This window comes from Ceratotherium simum, chromosome 34, assembly GCF_057802395.1.
Source record: "Ceratotherium simum simum isolate JZ-2026a chromosome 34, ASM5780239v1, whole genome shotgun sequence".
Lineage (NCBI taxonomy): Eukaryota > Metazoa > Chordata > Mammalia > Perissodactyla > Rhinocerotidae > Ceratotherium > Ceratotherium simum.
The window spans coordinates 23,995,231-24,016,288 of record NC_141933.1 but is presented as its reverse complement, the minus strand read 5'-3'; the positions used below and the strand labels follow the sequence as shown (position 1 = coordinate 24,016,288).

Below are 21,058 nucleotides of genomic sequence, written 5' to 3'. Positions count from 1 at the left end.
GCAAGTGTTTACATGAATTAATGAATAAATGTCTGAAATCCCAATGCTTCATCCTATTTATTGCCCTTTCCTAACTCCATTGTCTTTGTAAATAGCATTCTGTGTTCATAGTCACAGATACTAAAACTACAGTCACATAGTAGAAAGCCCGCTATGTCACATTAGGCTTTAAAATCTTGAAATCGTCTTTGAACCTACCCTATTCTTTGGCATTATGTCCATTTCATCACCAAATTTTATTAATTTTTCTCTCTTAAAATTTCCTCACATCCATCCTTTTCCCCTCCCTTTTTTAATTTCCCCTGTAGCCTCACCCTAAACCAGCCTCTCCTTGTATAACTCTTGTTTAGATTGTTGAAAACCTTTCTAATTGGTCTCTTTGTCCTCTGTCTTCCTTCTCTCCTCCACCCCCAAATCCACCAACTGATTTACTGCTCTAGCCTTCATAAATGTTACGGCTCTCGTCTTGTTATTCTTCTGCTTAACAAACAAGAGGCTCCCTTTACAATGAATCTTCTCCCTGACTTTCCCAGACATTCTCAATGTCACCCATCTTCCCCAAGTGTCATGTTTACTGATGTCCTCTGTCTACATTCTTTGTTCTAGTTCATTTGAAATAATGCCTTCACATATGCCTCCCTTGTGCCTGTATCAGTGTATATGTGCATGGGTGTGTGAGTACAAACATACATACATGCTTCTTTAGTGTCCTCACTCTGGGGAGTGCCCTCCCTAGCCCTCTATTCTGTCTAAATCCTGCCTCACGTCGTCTGCCTTCTTCTAGAAAGCATTCTGTGACTATACTCAAATATTTTTTTCCTCCAGACAAAAAATTTTAATGTAATTGTTCTCGAATTGTTTAATGCGTATAGTTTTGTGTCTCCAACTTGATTGTATTTAATTCCTCAGGGTCAGAGGCCTCAGTGCGTATTCCTTTTGTTCCCACCTCTGTAGCTTATAGTCTTTGAAAAGGCCTAATAGCTGCCAGCAACAGAAGCCTGCAGCATGTTCCATGGTTTCTCTTGATTTGAATACCGATTTCCATCAGTGCAAGCCCCTTTCTCTAAGAACTTTGTAATAATGATAGATATTACCATATGGTAAGGGCACGGTGAAGTATTAATCTTTGGGAACTGGGCTTGTGGAACTCTCTGCAACTCAACAACATGAATGCTTTCTAAATAGTAGTAGTTAGTGAAGGGAAATAAGGCTTCCTAACAGAGCATCCATATGCTGCTCTAACTATACACTGGGGAATTAGTTACCTGCAGTCTGCCTTTGGCCAGAAGCCACTTTTCTTTAAGCCCATATTCTCGGCTGTGGCCAAATCTGTCAAAAACCCTTTCCTGTCTTAGGACCAGGTACAAGGAATCCCATGGCAGCCATAGAAGAAGGAAGGAGAGGAAGCTAAAATAACATGAGGAATACTTAGAGACACCTGTGTGGCTACAAGTCGGGTACCAGGCAATTCTTCTAATTGAGTTGCTCTTTGGGATCCCCGTCACAACCCTGTCGAGCTGGGTTAGCTAGCAAGAAATTTCTAGATCACATAGGGTGCCAGACATTATGTTGAAGACATGATGCCTGCCTTTCTCGTGCTTACCATTCAGCTGGGTTGACAATACTTTACCACATGACAAGGTAAACCTTACAGCTTAAAAAGTCTTGAATTGCCAGCAGGACAAGGCAAAGGCAGGAGCAGCAGATCCTCAGGAACCTCACAAACCAGATTATTTCTGAGTTCCCATTAGTTCATTCCACAACTATTTGGAATAGTTGGAATAGCCAGGAATATACCTGGCTGCTGTCTGCCAGGTATAATGTTGGACATTTAGAATATAGTAGCAAACAAGATAGAAACTGAAAATTATAACTTTGTCAACCCTATATTTATGCTACTGGCCATATAATTTTGGTAAGTAACCAAGCATTTTTATCTGAATAACCCTGTGCAAACTGCTGTTTTACATAGTGCTTGTTTCAGAGCTCCATTAACAATAATCATAATCATAATCAATAGAAACTAGCAGATTGGTTCAGAAAACCTAAAGGAAACTTACTTGAAAGGATAGTAATACATTTTATAGTCACTTTTTAGCAAATGGAAGAGCCCTATAGCTTTTTCAAGAAAGAATATCAGAGATTTCTAGTGCTACTCCCAGCCTGACAATAGACCTTCCCACTTTCTGGACTAGAAAGTGGGATAGGAGAGAGAGAGGCCACCAGAGCTAAGGGTGACACTGAAGACCTTCTGTGAGGAGGGCTCAAAGCTTTAAGTTGTTTTTAGCCATGGTAGTCAGCCATCTTTCTCAACCCATGCCTCCTCAGACACTAATCCTATGCATTTCTAAGATGTGTTACTCACTGTGGCCATAGGTCTGGTTGATATGGATATGAGATTCCTGACCTTGGCCTTATTAATGCCATGTTCTGAATCACCGAGCAAGCTAGAATTACCAGTTGAAGATTACTGGATAACATAGATTGGCGTTTTGTGAGCAATCAGCCTTGTGCTCTTGGGTTGTCTGGTGGGTACATATTGCAAAAGGAGGCATTCCATTTTGTTATTTGTCTTTGTATCCTATCTACTTCCAAAAAGGATTGGAGATGACTTTCATGGAACACACAATATAAGACTCATCCATTAATTCAAAATAGCAAAAGTTAAGTAGTAAAAAATTAAAAAAAAAAAAAAAAAGGAAAGCCTTCTAGTAAGAAACACAGAGTAATTTTTCCCTGAACTTCTTAGTTATCTACGCATAAAGGGGAACTTGTAGAGTTATGTAACCTTCGATATATAATAATGGAGACATATTGACTTCTCAGGAGAGAGAGTTTTTACTAGGCCACTGTGCTGAGAAACATCCATGGGAGTCTTGACATAAGAAACTTGAGCAACATAACAAATAATATCTTAATAACGATTTTAGGATAAAATTACACTAATATATTGTTATTTCTTATATCAAACATTAGTGAAAATGGTAGCCTTTGGGTAGAATTAGGATAGTTTCCCATTAAAGAAATCATTGTTCAGTTAAGGTAATTAGACTATATGGTCTGGACATACAGCTATGATATTTCATATGCTATTTGAATAAAGCTTGAAGAATCCCATGTATTGAATAAATAACATAATAAACTTCATCTTTGCCATCTCTGTCTTGTATCTAGAGCAAGTTGGTCTTTTTTTCACAACATTCCTGTATAAAATAGCCATCTTCATGCCTACTGGTGACATAGTCTATGAGCACCTGCCATCTAGCTGCTGCCATTGTTGTCAGCCAGGCTTTTGACAAAAGCTAGGTGACAAAGATGATATTTTATTGTGAATCTTGAAGATGCTGAATGGTATTTTTATAAAGGCGGACTATAGAAGTGCCTCTAAGCAGAGCCAAAACTTTTCTCAGAAAGCAAGACTAGAGCCCCTCAAGTCCTTGAATGAGTGCTGTGTGATTTTTAATAACGTGCTGGCGCTTGAATTTCAGGTACAGTAGTTGAGGAAAGCAATGGTTCTGATGAGATGGACAATTCAGATGAAACAAAAATGTCAGAAGAGATATTGGCTTTGGTGGATGAATTTCAACAGGCCTGGCCTCTCGAAGGCTTTGGGGGAGCACTAGAGATGAAGGGGCGGCGTCTGGACTTGCAGGGGATACGGGTACTGAAGAAAGGTCCCCAGGACGGAGTGGCCAGAAGCTCTTGCTATGGAGACTGCAGAAGTGAAGATGATGAAGCCACAGAATGGGTAAGAGTTTGCCGACTCGGTATTGTAGCCCAGGTCTTTGGTGGGGGGGTGGGGGGTGGGAGGGGCTCCTGGTTTGTTGGTGTGATGTTTCTGTTGGGTATGTGGCACTCCAGTCAGCCTTCACATTGGAATTGTACCGCAGGCAGCGTTTATGGTCCTTAGGTATTGCTAGCTCTTCTGGGAGGCAGAGGAAACAGGATGGGTGTGAAGCCACTCTCAAAGCCTACAGACTTGGAACTACCCAGTTCAGACATCTTAATTTTCAGTTTCCTCTATACATGCATTCTTCAAGGCTTGGTTATTTTTATTTCACTAAACGTTTTTCATTTAGACCTTTAAGAATTAAACTGAAGGAGAGAACTTAGTCTTAGCACAGGACTGACTGGTTCTTCTTAAAGCCCCCAATATCCATAGCCACTGACAGATTTGATAATCGGTCTCATTTGTTCCTAACATGTTCCATTTCCCAGATCACATTCCAGGTCAAACGTGTAAAGAAACCCAAAGGAGATCACAAGAAAACTCCTGCAAAAAAGCTAGAATTGAATCAAGCAGAAAACGTACATCGTTACCAAGCAAACCTGGAGATCACTGGCCCAAAGGTGGCATCTCCTGGGCCACAAGGTAAATTTGAATGTTTGTGATGCCAGTCTCTCCTTTCAGATTTCACTGTCTCAGTTCTCACGAAGGATATGTTTGTGACTTAAAGTAGATCAGGTGAGAAGGTAATTGGACTAAGTGAACAAACCAGTCATTGGTATAAAAAGTTTGTTTTGACATTTACTTGATTTTGTTTGTTTATTGTGGTAACAGTGATTTATAACATTGTATGAATTTCAGGTGTAGATCATTATACTTCTATTTCTGCATGGATTACATCATGTTCTCGTGTTCACCACCCAAATACTAATTACAATCCATCACCACATACATGTGCCTAATTATCTCTTTCGCCCTCCTCCCTCCCCCCTTCCCCTCTGGTAACCACCAATCCGACCTCTGTCTCTATGTGTTTATTTGTTGTTGTTATTATCTACTACTTAATGAGTGAGATCATATGGTATTTGACATTCTCCCTCTGATTTATTTCTCTTTGTGTAATACCCTCAATGTCCATCCATGTTGTCACAAATGTCTGGATTTCATCGTTTGTTATGGCTGAGTAGTATTCCACTGTGTATATATACCGCATCTTCTTTATCCATTCGTCCCTTCATGGGCACTTAGGTTGCTTCCAAGTCTTGGCTATTGTGAATAACACTGCAATGAACACAGGGGTGCATGTATCTTTACGCCTTGGTGTTTTCACATTCTCTGGATAAATACCCAGCAGTGGAATAGCTGGATCATATGGTCGTTCTATCCGTAATTTTTTGAGGAATCTCCATACTGTTTTCCATAGTGGCTGCACCAGTTTGCACTCCCACCAGCAGTGTATGAGAGTTCCCTTCTCTCCACATCCTCTCCAACACTTGTTGTTTCCTCTCTTGTTAGTTATAGCCATTCTGACGGGCGTGAGGTGATGACTCATTGTAGTTTTGATTTGCATTTCCCTGATAGTTAATGATGTTGAACATCTTTTCATGTGCCTGTTGGCCATCTGTATATCTTCTTTGGAGAAATGTCTGTTCAGGTCTTTTGCCTATTTTTTAATTGGGTTGTTAGCCTTTTTGTTGTTGATATGCATGAGTTCTTTATATATTTTGGGGATTAACCCCTTATCAGATGTATGGTTTGCAAATATCTTCTCCCAATTGTTAGGTTGTCTTTTCATTTTGTTGATGGTTTCCTTTGCTGTGCAGAAGCTTTTTAGTTTGATGTAGTCCCATTTGTTTATTTTTTCTGTTGTTGCTCTTGCCCGGTCAGGCATGGTGCTTGAAAATATGTTGCTAAGACTGATGTCGAAGAGCATACTGCCTATGTTTTCTTCTAGAAGTTTCATGGTTTCAGGTCTTACATTCAAGTCTTTAATCCATTTGGACTTAATTTTTGTGTATGGTGTAAGGTAATGGTCTACTTCCATTTTTTTGCATATGGCTGTCCAGTTTTCCCAGTAGCATTTGTTGAAGAGACTTTCCTTTCTCCATTGTATGTTCTTGGCTCCTTTGTCAAAGATTAGCTGTCCATAGATGTGTGGGTTTATTTCTGGGCTTTCGATTCTATTCCATTGATCTGTGTGTCTGTTTTTGTGCCAGTACCATGCTGTTTGGGTTACTATAGCTTTGTAGTGTATTTTGAAATCAGGGAGTGTGATACCTCCAGCTTTGTTCTTTTTTCTCAGGATTCCTTTAGCTATTCGGGGTCTTTTGTTGTTCCATATAAATTTTAGGATTCTTTGTTCTATTTCTGTGAAAAATGTTCTTGGAACTTTGATAGGGATTGCATTGAATCTATAGATTGCTTTAGGAAGTATGGACATCTCAACTATGTTAATTCTTCCGATCCAGAGCATGGAATATCTTTCCATTTCTTTGTGTCTTCTTCAGTTTCTTTCAGCAGTGTTTTATAGTTTTCAGTGTGCAGATCTTTCACCTCTTTGGTTAAGTTTATTCCTAGGTATTTTATTCTTTTTTTGCAATTGTAAATGGGATTGTATTCTTAATTTCTCTTTCTGCTACTTTGTTGTTAGTGTACAGAAATGCAACTGATTTTTGTATGTTGATTTTGTATCCTGCAACTTTACCATATTCGTTTATTACTTCTAAAAGTTTTTTCTTGGATTCTTTAGGGTTTTCTATATTTAAAATCATGTCATCTGCAAGTAGTGACAGTTTCAGTTCTTCCTTTCCAATTTGGATCCCTTTTATTTCTTTTTCTTGCCTGATTGCTCTGGCTAGGACTTCCAAGACTATGTTAAATAGGAGTGGTGACAGTGGGCATCCTTGTCTGGTTCCTGTTCTTAGAGGGATAGCTTTCAGTTTTTCACCATTGAGGATGATATTAGCTGTGGGTTTCTCATATATGGTCTTTATTATGTTGAGGTACTTTCCTTCTATACCCATTTTATTCAGAGGTTTTATCATAAATGGATGCTGTATCTTATCAAATGCTTTCTCTGCATCTATTGAGATGATCGTGTGATTTTTATTCTTCATTTTATTAATGTGGTATATCGCATTGATTGATTTGCAGATGTTGAACCATCCCTGCATCCATGGAATAAATCCCACCTGATCATGGTGTATAATCTTTTTAATATATTGTTGTATTCAATTTGCTAGTATTTTGTTGAGGATTTTTGCATCAATGTTCATCAGTCATGTTGGCCTGTAATTTTCTATTTTTGTGTTGTCCTTGTCTGGTTTTGGTATCAGGGTAATGTCAGCTTCGTAGAATGAGTTAGGGAGCTTCCCCTCCTCCTCAATTTTTTGGAAGAGTTTGAGAAGGATAGGTATTAAGTCTTCTTTGAATGTTTGGTAGAATTCGCCAGGGAAGCCGTCAGGTCCTGGACTTTTATTTTTGGGGAGGTTTTTGATTACTGTTTCGATCTCTTTACTGGTGATTGGTCTGTTCAAATTCTCTATTTCTTCTTGATCCAGTTTTGGAAGGTTGTATGATTCTAAGAATTTATCCATTTCTTCCAGATTGTCCAATTTATTGGCATATAGCTTTTCATAGTATTCTCTTATAATCTTTTGTATTTCTGAGGTGTCTGTTGTAATTTCTCCTCTTTCATTTCTGATTTTGCTTATTTGAGCCTTTCGCTTTTTTTCTTTGTGAGTCTAGCTAAAGGTTTGTCAATTTTGTTTATCTTTTCAAAGAACCAGCTCTTGGTTTTATTAATTTTTTCTATTGTTTTTTTAGTCTCTATTTCATTTATTTCTGCTCTGATTTTTATTATTTTCCTTCTTCTACAGATTTTGGGCTTTGTTTGTTCTTCTTTTTCCAGTTCCTTTAGGTGCATTGTTAGGTTGTTTATTTGAGATTTTTCTTGTTTGTTGAGATAGGCCTGTATTGCTATAAACTTCCCTCTTAGAACTACTTTTGCTGTATCCCATAAGTTCTGGCATGTCATATTTTCATTTTCGTTTGTCTCCAGGTGTTTTTTGATTTCTCCTTTGATTTCTTCATTGACCCAATCGTTGTTCAGTAGCATTTTGTTTAATTTCCACATATTTGTGGCTTTTCTGATTTTCTTCCTACAGTTGATTTCTAGTTTCATACCGTTGTGGTCAGAAAAGATACTTGGTATTATTTCAGTCTTCTTAAATTTATGGAGACTTGTTTTGTGGCCTAATATGTGATCAGTCCTGGAAAATGTTCCCGGTGCATTTGAAAACAATGTGTATTCTTCAGTTTTTGGATGGAATGTTCTGTATATATCTACTAGGTCCATCTGTTCTATTGTGTCATTTAAGGCCAGTATTTCCGTATTGATCTTCTGTTTGGATGATCTATCCATTGGTGTAAGTGGAGTGTTAAAGTCCACTATTATTATTGTGTTACTGTCTATTTCTCTTTTTATGTCTGTTAATAATTGCTTTATATATTTAGGTGCTCCTACGTTGGGTGCATAGACATTTACAAGTGTTATATCCTCTTGTTGGATTGTTCCCTTGATCATTATGTAATGCCCTTCTTTGCCTCTTTTTACAGTTTTTGTTTTAAAGTCTATTTTGTCTGATGTGAGTATTGATACCCCATCTTTCTTTTCATTGCCATTTGCGTGGAGTATCTTTTTCCATCCCTTCACTTTCAGTTTTTGAGTGTCTTTAGGTCTGAAGTGTGTCTCTTGTATGCAGCATATATATGGGTCTCGTTTTTTTATCCAGTCAGCCACCCTATGCCTTTTAATTGGAGCATTTAGTCCATTGACGTTTAAAGTAGATATTGATAAGTATGTACTTACTGCCATTTTTTAACTTTTTTTTCTCAGTGTTTTAGTAGTCTTTCTCTGTTCCTTTCTTCTTCTCTTGCTCTCTTCCCTTATGGTTTGATGGCTTTCTTTAGTATTTTGTTTGGGTTCCTTTCTCTTAGTTTTTTGTGTATTTATTATAGTTTTCTGGTTTGTGATTACCATGGTGTTCATGTACAGTAACCTATGTATATAGGAATCTATATTAAGTTGATGGTCTCTTTAGTTTGACCTCTGTCTGAAAGCTCTACTCCTTAACTCTCCTCCTCCCACATTTTATGTTTTTGATATGATATCTAACCTCTTTTTTGTGCATTTGTATCCATTACCCTCTTATCATGAAAATAGATAATTTTTCCTATTTGTGGTCTTCTCCTTTCCCCTTAAATAAGTCCCTTTAGCATTTCTTGTAGTACTGGTGTCTTGGTGACAAACTCCTTTAATTTTTGCATGTCTGGGAAACTTTTTATCTCTCCTTCCGTTTTGAATGATAACCTTGCTGGGTAGAGTATTCTTGGCTGTAGGTTATTTCCTTTTAGCACTTTAAATATATCATGTCACTCTTTTCTAGCCTGTAAGGTTTCTGCTGAGAAGTCAGCTGATAGCCTTATGGGGTTTCCTTTGTATGTAACTTGTCTTTCTCTTGCAGCTTTTAGGATTCTCTCTTTATCTTTAATTTTGGACATTTTAATTATGATGTGTCTTAGTGTGGGCCTCTTTGGGTTTATCTTGTTTGGTGCTCTCTGTGCTTCCTGTACTTGAATGTCTGTTTCCTTCCTTAGGTTAGGGAAGTTTCCACCTATTATTTCTTCAAATAGATTCTCTGCCCCTTTGTCTTGCTCTTCTCCTCCTGGGACACCTATAACATGGATGTTAGTGCGCTTGATGTTGTCCCAGAGGTGCCTTAGACTGTCTTCACTCTTTTTAATTCTTTTTTCTTTTACTTGTTCAGCTTGGGTGATTTCTTCTAGTCTTTCATCCAGCTCGCAGATCTGTTCTTCTGTATCCTCTACTCTGCTTTTGAGTCCCTCTAGTGAATTTTTCATTTCCAGTAGTGTATTCTTCATTTCCGATTGGTTCTTTTTTATATCTTCCATTTCTTTGTTGACGTTCTCACTGAGTCCATCCATTCTTCTCCCCAGATCAGTGAGCATCCTTAACACTCTTTGTTTGAACTCTCTGTCAGGTAAGTTGCTCATTTCTGTTTCACTTAGTTCCTTTTCTGGGGTTTTGTCCTGTTCCCTTACTTGGAAGGTATTCCTTTGCCTCCTCATTTTGCCTCTTTCCCTGTGCTTGTGTCTGTGTATTAGATAGGTCAGCTATGTCTCCTGCTCTTGGAGAGGTAACCTTATATAAGTGATGCCTTATGAGGCCTGGCAGTGTGCTTCCCTCAGTTCTGAATGTTCCAGGAGTGACCCCTATGTGGGCTACGTGTGTCCTTCTGTTGTGGTGTGGTTGCTCTCCCTGTAGGCGCCCAGGGAGGCTGAGTTATGCTCCTGGCCAGCTGTTGTAATGCTCAGCTGCTTGTAGTCATTGTGGGCCCTTCAGTCTCTTTATCGGGTGTGGGGAGCCCCAGCACAGTTGGCTGCAAGTTCTAATAGCACATTTGTCTTGCATTATTTCTTTTAAGTGAATAGGCCCCCAGTGTGGCAGGTTGTTAGGCTCAGGGGCTTACAGTTGCTTAAAGCCTCCAGCCTTTAGGTCTCTTGTCAGCTCTCTGAGGATTGCAGCTGGGTGGGGCTGGCCTCAGGCATGGGAGCACCCAATTGTTTCAGGCTTTGGAAGGTGAGGCAAACCCCCTCTGTGGGTGTTTGAGAAGCACAAGTCTTCTGCAGCTGACAAGCCCCACCGCCCACAGGTCCACACACACAGTCAACACAGTCCTGCCCCGTGTGCACGCCCCGACCTCCTGAAGTGGACCCAGTCTCTCCACGGCGGGAGCCCCACACACTCCACCACTGCCCCACACTCTCCACCCACTCTTTGCTCACGTCTGCCCCATAGAGGTGGACCCAGTCGCCAGACTGCAGAGAATCCAGTCACCAATCTATGCAGGCCCACAAGTTGCCTGAGGGCTTGTGTTGGGTGGGGCCAGTCCCTAGGGTGGGCTGCCTGCCCTGGCTGGGCTGGATTAAATTGGTGTTCTAGTGGGTGGGGCAGACCCTGGACTAGCAGGGCTCAAGGAGAACTCCAATGGCATCTGTGTCAGCACACCCACACCAGGCCACAACAGTGGCTGCTGCCAATGTCCCAGTCCCTGGAGAGGTCTCACCTCTCACCAAGATGCACTCAGAGCCTATCAGGTGAGTCTCTTTTCACCAAAGGACTGTGCACCTTTCTTTCTGGTGATTTTAGGTTGCTTTCCGAAACAGGTGAATTTGTGTGTGGGTCCTTTAAGAGCCAGTTTTAATTTCTTTGTGAACCAGCTTTTCTGGGGGTACTCCCCAGTGTTTTAGTAGCAGGCAAAGTCAGATATTATGCCACTCATCTTCATTGTGCTGGGTCCACAAAATGCCTACAGCGGGGGCGCTCCCCGGCTCAGGTCCCCTGCTCCTCTAGGGAGGGCTGTGTGCCTTTGGGCTGCTCCCAGGCGGCCCTGCAGCACTGCGGCTTGTGAAGGTGGCATTTTTTCTCTCCATAAGGGAATTTCTGTGTCTTCCACCTCAATTAGGATTGTCATTTGTTGCAGGAGTTCCTCTTATCCAGTTTTCAGTTATCTCTCAGGGGTAGTTTTTCCACGAGTAGTTGTAAATTGCCTCTGTCCGTGGGAGGAGGTGAGTTCAGGGTCCACCTATGCTGCCATCTTGACTTCTCTCCTCTGATTTTTTTACCATTGGCTATTTGCTTATAGTCTTATCATCTTGAGCTGAAATATCCTATTGAGTCTTAACAGTTCAAACACCAGTTTTGCCAGTTAGTTCCCTGTGCCTCATTTTCCTTATCTATAAAATGGGATAATAATCACATCTATCTTACAAGGTGGTTGTGAAGTTTATATGAGTTTATACATGTAAAGTGCTTTAAATGAAGTGGGCACATAGGACTCAATAAATATTAACTATCTAGTAACATCTTTGTATGTCAGCTATCTCTTTAAGTATTGGATAAATGCTTTGGAACTACTCCCCAGGAAAAATGCATATACATCAAAATTTGGCATGTTCTTTTAGGGTCCATAGTTGTCCTGATGTCCATCTCTGGACTCCAGGTTCAGGGCCATTGCCATGAGTCCAATTGACTTTCTTCATCATCAGTGAAATAAATAGTGATATTTCTTTTAAAAAATATCTCCTTTTTTAAAAGGATATTTTCACTGCCTGAGACTTTGAAAATTCAAAGTAACTTCGTGAAAATGTGTCTTATTTAATTTGGTGTGAGTACTTCCCAAAGCTGAAAGCAGAGGGCACTTAATAAAATACAAAGAATGGGGTCAGCTTGGCTAAATCCCAGAATGAGCTGTGAGTTGTGAAAAATACCAGGGACACCAAAAAGGACACTTTGTCATGACGGGAGTTAAGAGCTCAAAGTAGCTTCACTGTTTAAGGAAGACAGCATGTGTGAACGGGCTACAGAAAGAAAGCAACACTTCCTCTTAGTTCTGTCTTCTGCAGCAAGGAAAAAATGTTCAAACTGTAAAACATCCTTGTGGAAATGAAATTTCCAGTGGATTACATAGTAAATGTAATGAAATCATAAAAGAAGAAAACTTAGATGGATATGTATATACTTTTAAGGTGGAGAAAGACTTTTTTGACAGAGAAAAAGTGAAAAAAATAATAATTCTGGCGTCAGAAAACACCACAAAATAGAAAAACAAAGGACTGAAGCAAAGTATATTTGCAGAATATTTGCATATATTTATAGACTATATTATAAAGAAAGGATATCACTGTCATTTAAAGAGCACCCATAAATCAATAGGAAAAATAGAGCATTTCAATAAAATATGTGCAAAGTACATAGGCAGTTCTCCAAACACACACACACACGCACACACACACAAATGGCCTCTGAACACGTGGGAAAATGGTCAGCCTCACTAGCAGTCAAAGAAGTGCAAGCCTAAACGGTGAGATAGCATGTTTGCTTATCAAATTCTCTTTAAAGGTATCACACACAGTGAACGTTAATAAAACAAATTTTGGGGTAGTTTGACTACATGTCTCAGAAAATTTAAAAATATACCAACAATTCTACTTCTAAGTAAATCATCTTACAAGTGCCAAAGCTAGAAGTACCAAGATATTAATCACAGGGTTGCTTATAGTAAAAATTTGTAAACAACCTAAATGTTGGTCATTGTCTAAATAATTACAGCATGTCCATGCTGTGTATTGTGCAGCTAAGATGTATGTAGTTTAGTAAGTGAACAAAAGCAGTTTATAGAACAGCATTAGTAGAGAATACTTCAATTTCTATAAAATAGTAAATATACTTGTATTTTGGTTACATTTTTTCACATTTCAATATCTCTGCAATTGAGATACAATTAATAGTATCTTAAATAATAATTAGCAATTTTTTCTGTCTTAAATCATGTAAAATAATGTACACCTTACAGTTTATGACATCTTAGATTTGATTAAATATGCTATAATAAATAAGCACAAAGAAACAAGTATAGAAGGAAATACACCAGAATATTGTAAGTGATCATCTCTGGGTATTTATAGGGCTATAGGCAATTTTTATTTTTTTCTATGTGCTTTTCCATTTTCTAAATATTTTCTAATAAGCCTGTATTACTTTTACAAACAAAAAGCTAAAAATTTCTGATAAAAGTGGAAATTAAAGCTCAGTATGGTTGAGATGATGTGAGAGCACTTGAGCAGTTTTAAATGGATTCCAGTAGGTAGGCCCAGGTGGAGTGTTGAATATACTTGCACATGAGATCATGCAACTACATGCTGTCCTTATAGTGAAATGTTCTAAAGTGTGGAAGAGATGAGAGAAGACTAAAGAGGTTCAGTATCCCAATTTTCAAATAAATACGGATTTTATCCACTATCAAGTAATGAGCTTCATGATAAATCCTCACAAAGCTCTAAAGCAAATTGTTAAACAGATAGTTTGTGAGACCATGGGGGGAAAAGTGGAGATCATTAAGGGCCACTGTAGATCTACTAAGAACTGATAAAACTAATAGTGCTTAACTAATTTCATTTCCTTTTTTGGTGAGGACTACTGAGGACCAGGGAAGTGCTGTGGATATAATGTAACTGGACTTCAGCAAGGCATTTAACAGAGCCTCTTATGATATCCTTGTGAACAAGATGGAGGGATGTGGGCTCGCTCCCCACTGCCTACAGGATCAAGTCCAAACGTCCTTGTGTGGCACACAATACCCGTTACAACCCAGGCCCTCTCTGCCCTTCGGCACCATTCTCTGAACCAGCCATGCTCTGATTTTACCTCTCTGCCTTTGCACATGCTGTTCCCTCTGCCTGGAATGCCCTCATGCCACCTCCGTGGTGCTAAAATATCACTCATCCTTAAACTTCAAACTCAAGTGCCCTCTCTCCCTTGCTCCCTTCGGGCAGAATTAGTTGCTCTCTCTCTGCAGTTTTCTGTGCCTTCTCTCTGGCACTTATCCTATTGTATTATAATGATCTGTTTGTTTACCCCCCTCACTAGACTGTGAGCTCAAGAGCAGGCCCCCCTCCTGATTCCTCTCTGTTCCCCTAGTGTCTTAGACAGTTCCGAGCCCCTCATAATAGATGCTCAATCAATATTTTTCAAGTGAATTTCTTAAATATAAAAGAAAAATAAGCTTTATTATGAAACTTACAGGGTTAGTTTGAAACTCTTCCAAACTGTTTTTTTCTATTTTATTAAAATCTAAATCAAAACCCCTGCCTGTACCTCAAACAGTCTTGTATTGTTGGTGAATTCCTACAGTATAAAAAGAGCTCTACAGAACCCAGGTTCTCCTCTGTCTGTTCGATTGTAATTCCCTCAGAAGGACTCTTCCCAGACCAGACAGTTCTGCTCTTTACTTGGGGACCTGATCTAAGTAAAGGGCCTGCACCCAAAAGGGAACACCTGTAAAGGGTATTGATAAACAGCTTTAATAGCCCTTTAGAGTAAATAGCATGGTGATTGGGAGCATGCATGTTAGAGTCAGACAGACCGGGATCTGGATCCCAGCTCTGCCACCTACAAGCCAGGTGACCTTGGGCGTGTCGCTTGATCTCTCTGAGCCTCTGTTTTCTCATCTGAGAAATGAGGGCTTTACCTGCCTCACGAGGTTAGGGATGTAAAGCACTCAGCACAGGACCCGAGCCCATAGGAAGTGCTCTGAAGACAGATGACAGCCTCTCGTTATCATCCTTATTCCCCACCCCGCTGCTCTTCTTTACAGCAGTGGCTTTCTACTAGGAGTGACTTTGCCATCCCAGGGGACATTTGGCAGTATCTGGAGATATTTTTGGTTGTCACATCTGGAGGAGGATGCTCCTGAAATCTAGTTGGTAGAGGCCAGGGATGCTGCTAAACATCCTCCAACGCACAGGACAGCCCACAACAAGGCACTGTCCAGCCCGCTACTCAGTAGTATCAGGCTGAGAAATCCTACTTTAGAGAGATGTGTTTCTCTTGACTTAGTGGAGTCTTTACCAAATCAAAATGTAGAGGGGTAAAAATTAAGTTTGGTAAGAAGGTTAACATTGAAGAATATCTTAACCCTTATCTCATGTTGATCAGTGTTAAATCCAGTGAAGGACTCATTTATTTTTACTTCATCATGTTTGAGAATAAGGCTTTACTCAAAGATGATCTTTATTTCCGTTGCTGTGAATAACAAGATTCTAATTAGTTCTCTAGATGGTAGAAATTCTAAAGACTAGAGGAATGACTGGCATCTCCAAATGCAGCAGTCTGGGTGAAGTAGTCACCAGGGCATAAGACGCTATAGGTTCTGTTCCTTTGTAATTGTGTTGACCGATGACATACATACCTTTCTTCCAGGAAAAAAACGTGACTACCAGAGTCTGGGATGGCCCAGCCCAGATGAGTGCGTCAAACTCCGCTGGGTAGAGCTGACTGCCATCGTGAGTACCTGGCTTGCAGTCTCTTCAAAGAACATTGAGTGAGTATCTTAACCTCTCCCTCCTTCATGGCACTTGTGTACCAGTGATCCCGCTGGGCCCAGCCGACTGCAAGGATGCCCTTCTTTGTCAGCAGCTGTTAGAAGAGTCGTCCTTGCTGGGCTTGGTGGTTCAGACGATGCCCATTGCTGAGCACAGCCCACAGGTGGACTCAGCCCATCGTACTGAACAGTCAGTATGCCCCCCTCTCAGGGCCTTCGCCACGCTTTCTAAGCTATCCAGAAGTCGTGTATAACTCACTTAGTTTGAATTGAAGACTGGATCCCTGGTTATAGAAGCACGAAACCTGTGGTCTCTCGCTGACCTCGTGCACTTGAGAAAGGAGCCAGAGCAAATCCAGACTTACAAACACCTACCAAGACACAAGCTGAGCAAGGTTGCCTCTCAGACAACTGGTTTTTTCCTCCCTGGACACTCATTCTCTTTTGCCGGCCCCTTTTCTACCCTTGTAAGTGTTTGAGTTCCCCAAGATATACCACTGAGCCTTCTTATTTTATAGTCACTCCTAGGCAGACTGACAATCAGAACTTCCATCACCACTGATATATTAACAGCTCCCAGATTTTCGTCTCCAGACCAGTCCTTTCTTCAGATCCTTCAACCCATCTATCCAGTTATCTACCTGGCCTCTCTGCCTAGATATCTCTCAGGCACCCCAAGCCCAGGAAAACTAAACTGATAATTTTCTTACCCACTCTCCTTCCAAAAGACAGTTTGTTTTGTTTGTCTTTCCATTTCTTATTCTTAGTAAATGGCTCCAGCTGTGCTTAGGCCAGAACCCTGGGAGTCATCCTTAGCAGTCCCTCTCTCGTAACCTTCAAATCCAGTCTATTGCCAATTGTTATCACTTCTACCCTCTGAGTAGTTTTCAAAACCATCTGCTTTTCTCCATCTCCATTGCTGCCTCCTTAAACCAGATCACCATCATCTCCACTTAGATTCATTCACTAGCCTCCTAGCTGGTCCTCTTGCTTTATTCACTCTTGCCTCTATTTTATCCATTCTCTCCACAGTACTCAGAATTCTTCCCTAGATGTAAGCCAAATAATTCTTTAAATGCTCTGGTAACTTTGGGTTGCTGTTTACAGTGGCCCACAAAGGCCTTCATGATCTGCTCCCGCCTGTCCTTCCATCTTTGGCTCTGCCTTCTCTCCCATTAGGACCTTCACACATGGTGTCTCCTTTGCCTGTGGTGGTGTTCTCACCACCTTCTTCCTATCTGGTTAATTCACACTCATCCTTCTGCTCTCACCTTAAATCTTACTTCCTCGGGGAATCTTTCACTAACCACCTCCCTCCTCCATCGGTGTAGAGGAATTGTATACCCTCCTGTAGTGTACTGACATTGTTCCGTGTCTTTATCTCTTATAACTCATCACATCTGTAATATTTGAGTCACTCAAGACTATGAGCACCATAACAGCAGGGACTGGGTATGTTATGTTAATTATAGCCTTGGTGTCTGACGTGTGATTGGCTCTGAATAAATAATGAGTGAATGAATGTTTGCCTAATATATGTTTAACTTTTTAAATACCTAGAAATAAAATTTAGCAATTGCAGTTTGCCATATCAGCGTGTAGGAGAGTGTATAACAGTCAGCCTGTGTATAGCAGGAAAATGACCACTTTAGGACCATGAAGGGAAGTACTTATATCTTATGAGTAGACACGCTGAACAGCTGTATCTGTATAAAATGTACTGTCTAAACTTTAGGTAACTTTTTCTGTGGGGACCAGTGTGCTTCTGTGCCTAAAGGGAAAATAAAAGATAGGGACCACAGATTTATCATTATCTGTACCCTGGAAAAAGTCATCCTAGAAGAAAATCCACTTGATTTAAAACCTCCCCTGTGAGAAAACATGGTCAGCAGCAGTGAGCAAATCAGACGCCGTGGTGCATAGAAAGGAGGCAGCTTGAGTAGACTGGGAAAATCACGGAGTTCAGGACTCAGATCCCAGCACTGCAGCTTTGACCTGGGGTATGACCTCTCTTCATACGTTCAACAAATGGTCACTGCCAGGCACTGGAGTCCTCGCACCTGTAACATGAGAGATCAGACGGCATAACTCCTGGGGTCTCTTCCAGTCTGAGATTCCATGGCTTCAGACAATCCTAAGAACATATTGAAGTTATGATCAGCTGATTACTAATATTCTTTCTGCCCACCCACTCAAATCTTCCATGGCCAATGTGGTAATCTCCATTTTTCAGCATCACAGAACACATAGACTTTGCCACTCCAATACAGCAGCCAGCGATGGAGCCTCTTTGCAACGGCAATCTCCCCACGAGCATGCACACCCTGGACCACTTGCATGGGGTTTCCCACCGGGCCAGCCTGCACTACACGGGTGAGAGTCAGTTAACAGAGGTGAGTGCTCGGCTTCGTTCCGCCTGTCTGCAGTGCTGAGTCCCACCTTCGTGATCAGCTGACAGCACAAAGCACCGTGGCCAGGCCTTATGTGTTTGCCTTTTTTTGATTGGCTGTCATCTAGGTGGCTTTAGGCCAAGCCTGTTTCTTTCAGGCCCTGTGACTGAGCTTATGCTGTTTTTTATAGCCAGGAAATTTTAATTCTGATTCACTCCTTGAGGTGGGTAGCATTCTGCTTGTCATCAGACAGAGGCTCTTGTAAGAAATATTTGAGGCAGTTAATTCTCCTGTTGGCATTCTTAAGAAGGCAAGAGGGGAGACCCAGCACATACCTAGCAAAGCATATACCAAGAAGAATTGGAAAAACATGTCACAATTGCCCAACAATAGATTTGTTAAATAAATGTTGGTATAGGTATAGGATAGTAGACAATGAAGTAATTAAGAAATATGTGGTAGAAATATTTGTTGGCATGAAGAAATTTTCAAAACATGTTATGTGAAAATGTAGGTGACAGTATACAGTGTGATCCCATATTCTGTGAGAGAAATAATATGTGTGTACATAGAAAAATATCTGAAAGAAAAATATCTGAAAGATATATATAAAGATATTAACAGTGGTTGTGTCTGGGTGACAAGATTACAAATAGTTTTCATTTTCTTCCTCTACTCTGTTTTCTAAGGTTGCTATAATGAATGTGTTTTCATATGTAGTTTGTGTTAAGTGGGAGAGGACTGAAGGGATGGTATAATGGCCTTAAACGTGTCTTCCACAAAATGCCTCACCAGCGGGACCGCAGCATGTACCCAGAGAAACCGTTTGCTTTTGTGGGGCAGTGCCCAGCTCAGCGTCAGCAGTGTCGTCTAGATCCAGCCTCATTTCATTCCTCAAACCTAACATCTTCCTCCCTATACCAGGTATTGCAAAATCTTGGCAAAGACCAGTATCCACAACAGTCCCTTGAACAAATTGGCACCCGAATCGCCAAAGTTTTGGAAAAGGTAAGTCACCCTCTAGGAAAGCTGGAAACTAACTTCCCACCTTCTTACTTTTCCAGAGTATTTTCCACAAAGTGGTTCTAATCTCTCCTGTTAGTTACTTAGCACTTACTAACTAAAAGGATAGTGTGAAATAACCCCACACAGAATGTTACAATCACTTTTCCATTACTTTTTCCATCATTTGGTGAGTACTCTTTTTTGCTGCTTTGCTTCCCTTCTGTGGTGAAACTTACCTGGTCAGTTTCCCTTCTTTACTCTGTTGTGGTGAGTATATGGTGGTGGTGGTGCTGGGAACCGTGGAATCCAGGAATTTGAAATAGGTCAGGTGTTCTTCTGGTGGTGAAGAATATCTGGTATTTCGGATATTCTTTTCTTTTGAAATCATGGAACAAAATATTTGGAAAACTGCATTTTCATACAGCCTATAGCAAATGTAACTGAAAGTCTCCAAGACTACTCATCTGCCTCTGTGTGATCTTTACGTAAAGAGGAGGTTTTTTAAAATTAAAATTAATTACTTTATGGTTAAACATTTCTCCACTTTATTACTACATAATATTGAAGGGGTAATATAATAATATGGTGATTAAGAGAATCAACTCAACTTCCAGTGTGACATGACAGTATGGTGGGGATGAGATGATCACATCAGTTTAAAAGAGAAGAAGTGGAAAGCACGTAGCCATCGCTGTTCCGTGACAATGCTGAAATCCATCTGGCCGTATGTCACCAGCTCCCCCAGTTCCAGAGCAGAGAATATTCCTTGATTAGGGCCTATTTTGGTTTCCTGGGCTTGGTTCCCTAATCTGTTTCCCAACTCTGACTCTTCTCTCTGAGCTCTGCTGCTTTTTCCATAAGAAATGGCCTGTGTTTGCAGCCGAACAGCTTACTCAGCCTGCTTCCTGCCTGTCTCTATCCCTTTTAGTTCAAACTGGCACAACTCTTTTAAAAAACTTTGTAGCCTTTCAAGTTATAAGCCCCTGCGTCAGACGGAAGCCACACCCACAAAGCTCTTCAAGAAGGCCCCTGGCTACCTTGAATATGAGTCTGGGACAATACCCTTAAGATTTTTAGATGTCTTTTGTCTGAAAGAGTCTAGGAGGCTTAAATCTAGACTTAAATCTTTCTGAGGTCAGAGTAACAAAGGGTCTTACTGCCACGCTCTTGATTTGACCTTGACTCTGAGGCCATAGTTTTACTGGTATCACCCTGGATTTGACTTTTTTTTTCCTTTAACTTCAAAACCTTGTGCTGACTGGAGAAGCTAATTGGCAATTGAGAAAATTTCATTTTCAAAATTTCACGTGAGTCCCAAGCTTGAGAGCATTTTCTCTAAATTCTGCTTGAAAACTGCACAGTTTCTTGTTTAGTTCTCTGTCTATTAATACCTTATTATAGTTGATTTTTAAAGAACCGTTTGTGACTTTCAGCATTCTTCCTGGAAATCTTCCCAGCCAGATCCACAACTTTGTTAGGTATTCTTCCTAGATTCCAGGATACAGCCTCACCATCTGTTTGGCCGATAGATGACAGTGCCTCTCCTCTAGCCTCCAGTAGTAGTTTTCTCAGTGTGCTCAGAGCCTCCATTAATTGTCTCATTGCTGCCCTTTCAGCACATGTCTCTGACCCATTTCCAAAATGAATGCACAGGTTTTACGTTTCTATTAGGGCAGCCCTCCATTCTTGATGCCAGATACTATTGCACTCATCTATTTCTGCCTAACAAACCACCCCAAAATTTCCTGGCTTAAAACAAAACTGTTGTTTGCTCAAGATTCTGTGATTTGAGCTGGACTCAGCTGGGCATTTCTTCTGGTCTCCCCTGGAGTCATTCATGCAACTACAGACGCGTGGAGACTCATCTGGGGCTGGCCGCCAAAGAAGGCTTTACTCAGATGTCTGATGCCTCAGCTGGAGTGGCTGGAATCGCTGGGGCACAGCTGGGAATCTTCTCTCCATGGTCTCTCCAG

At 40.7% G+C, this 21,058-nt stretch overlaps 1 protein-coding gene across 5 annotated transcripts in view; it reads left to right on the top strand.

Moving 5' to 3' along the window:
- Positions 1–21,058, top strand: part of TTC17 (tetratricopeptide repeat domain 17) — a 117,144-nt gene that overhangs the window by 74,634 nt on the left and 21,452 nt on the right. For 3 of the 5 annotated variants that reach the window (XM_087423110.1, XM_004436881.3, XM_087423111.1), the window contains 5 exons: positions 3,489–3,748; positions 4,219–4,372; positions 15,570–15,690; positions 17,924–18,083; positions 19,005–19,088. In XM_087423110.1, coding sequence (XP_087279236.1) covers positions 3,489–3,748; positions 4,219–4,372; positions 15,570–15,690; positions 17,924–18,083; positions 19,005–19,088 — 779 coding nt within the window. The other 2 variants (XM_087423113.1, XM_087423112.1) reach the window with 2 other exon arrangements.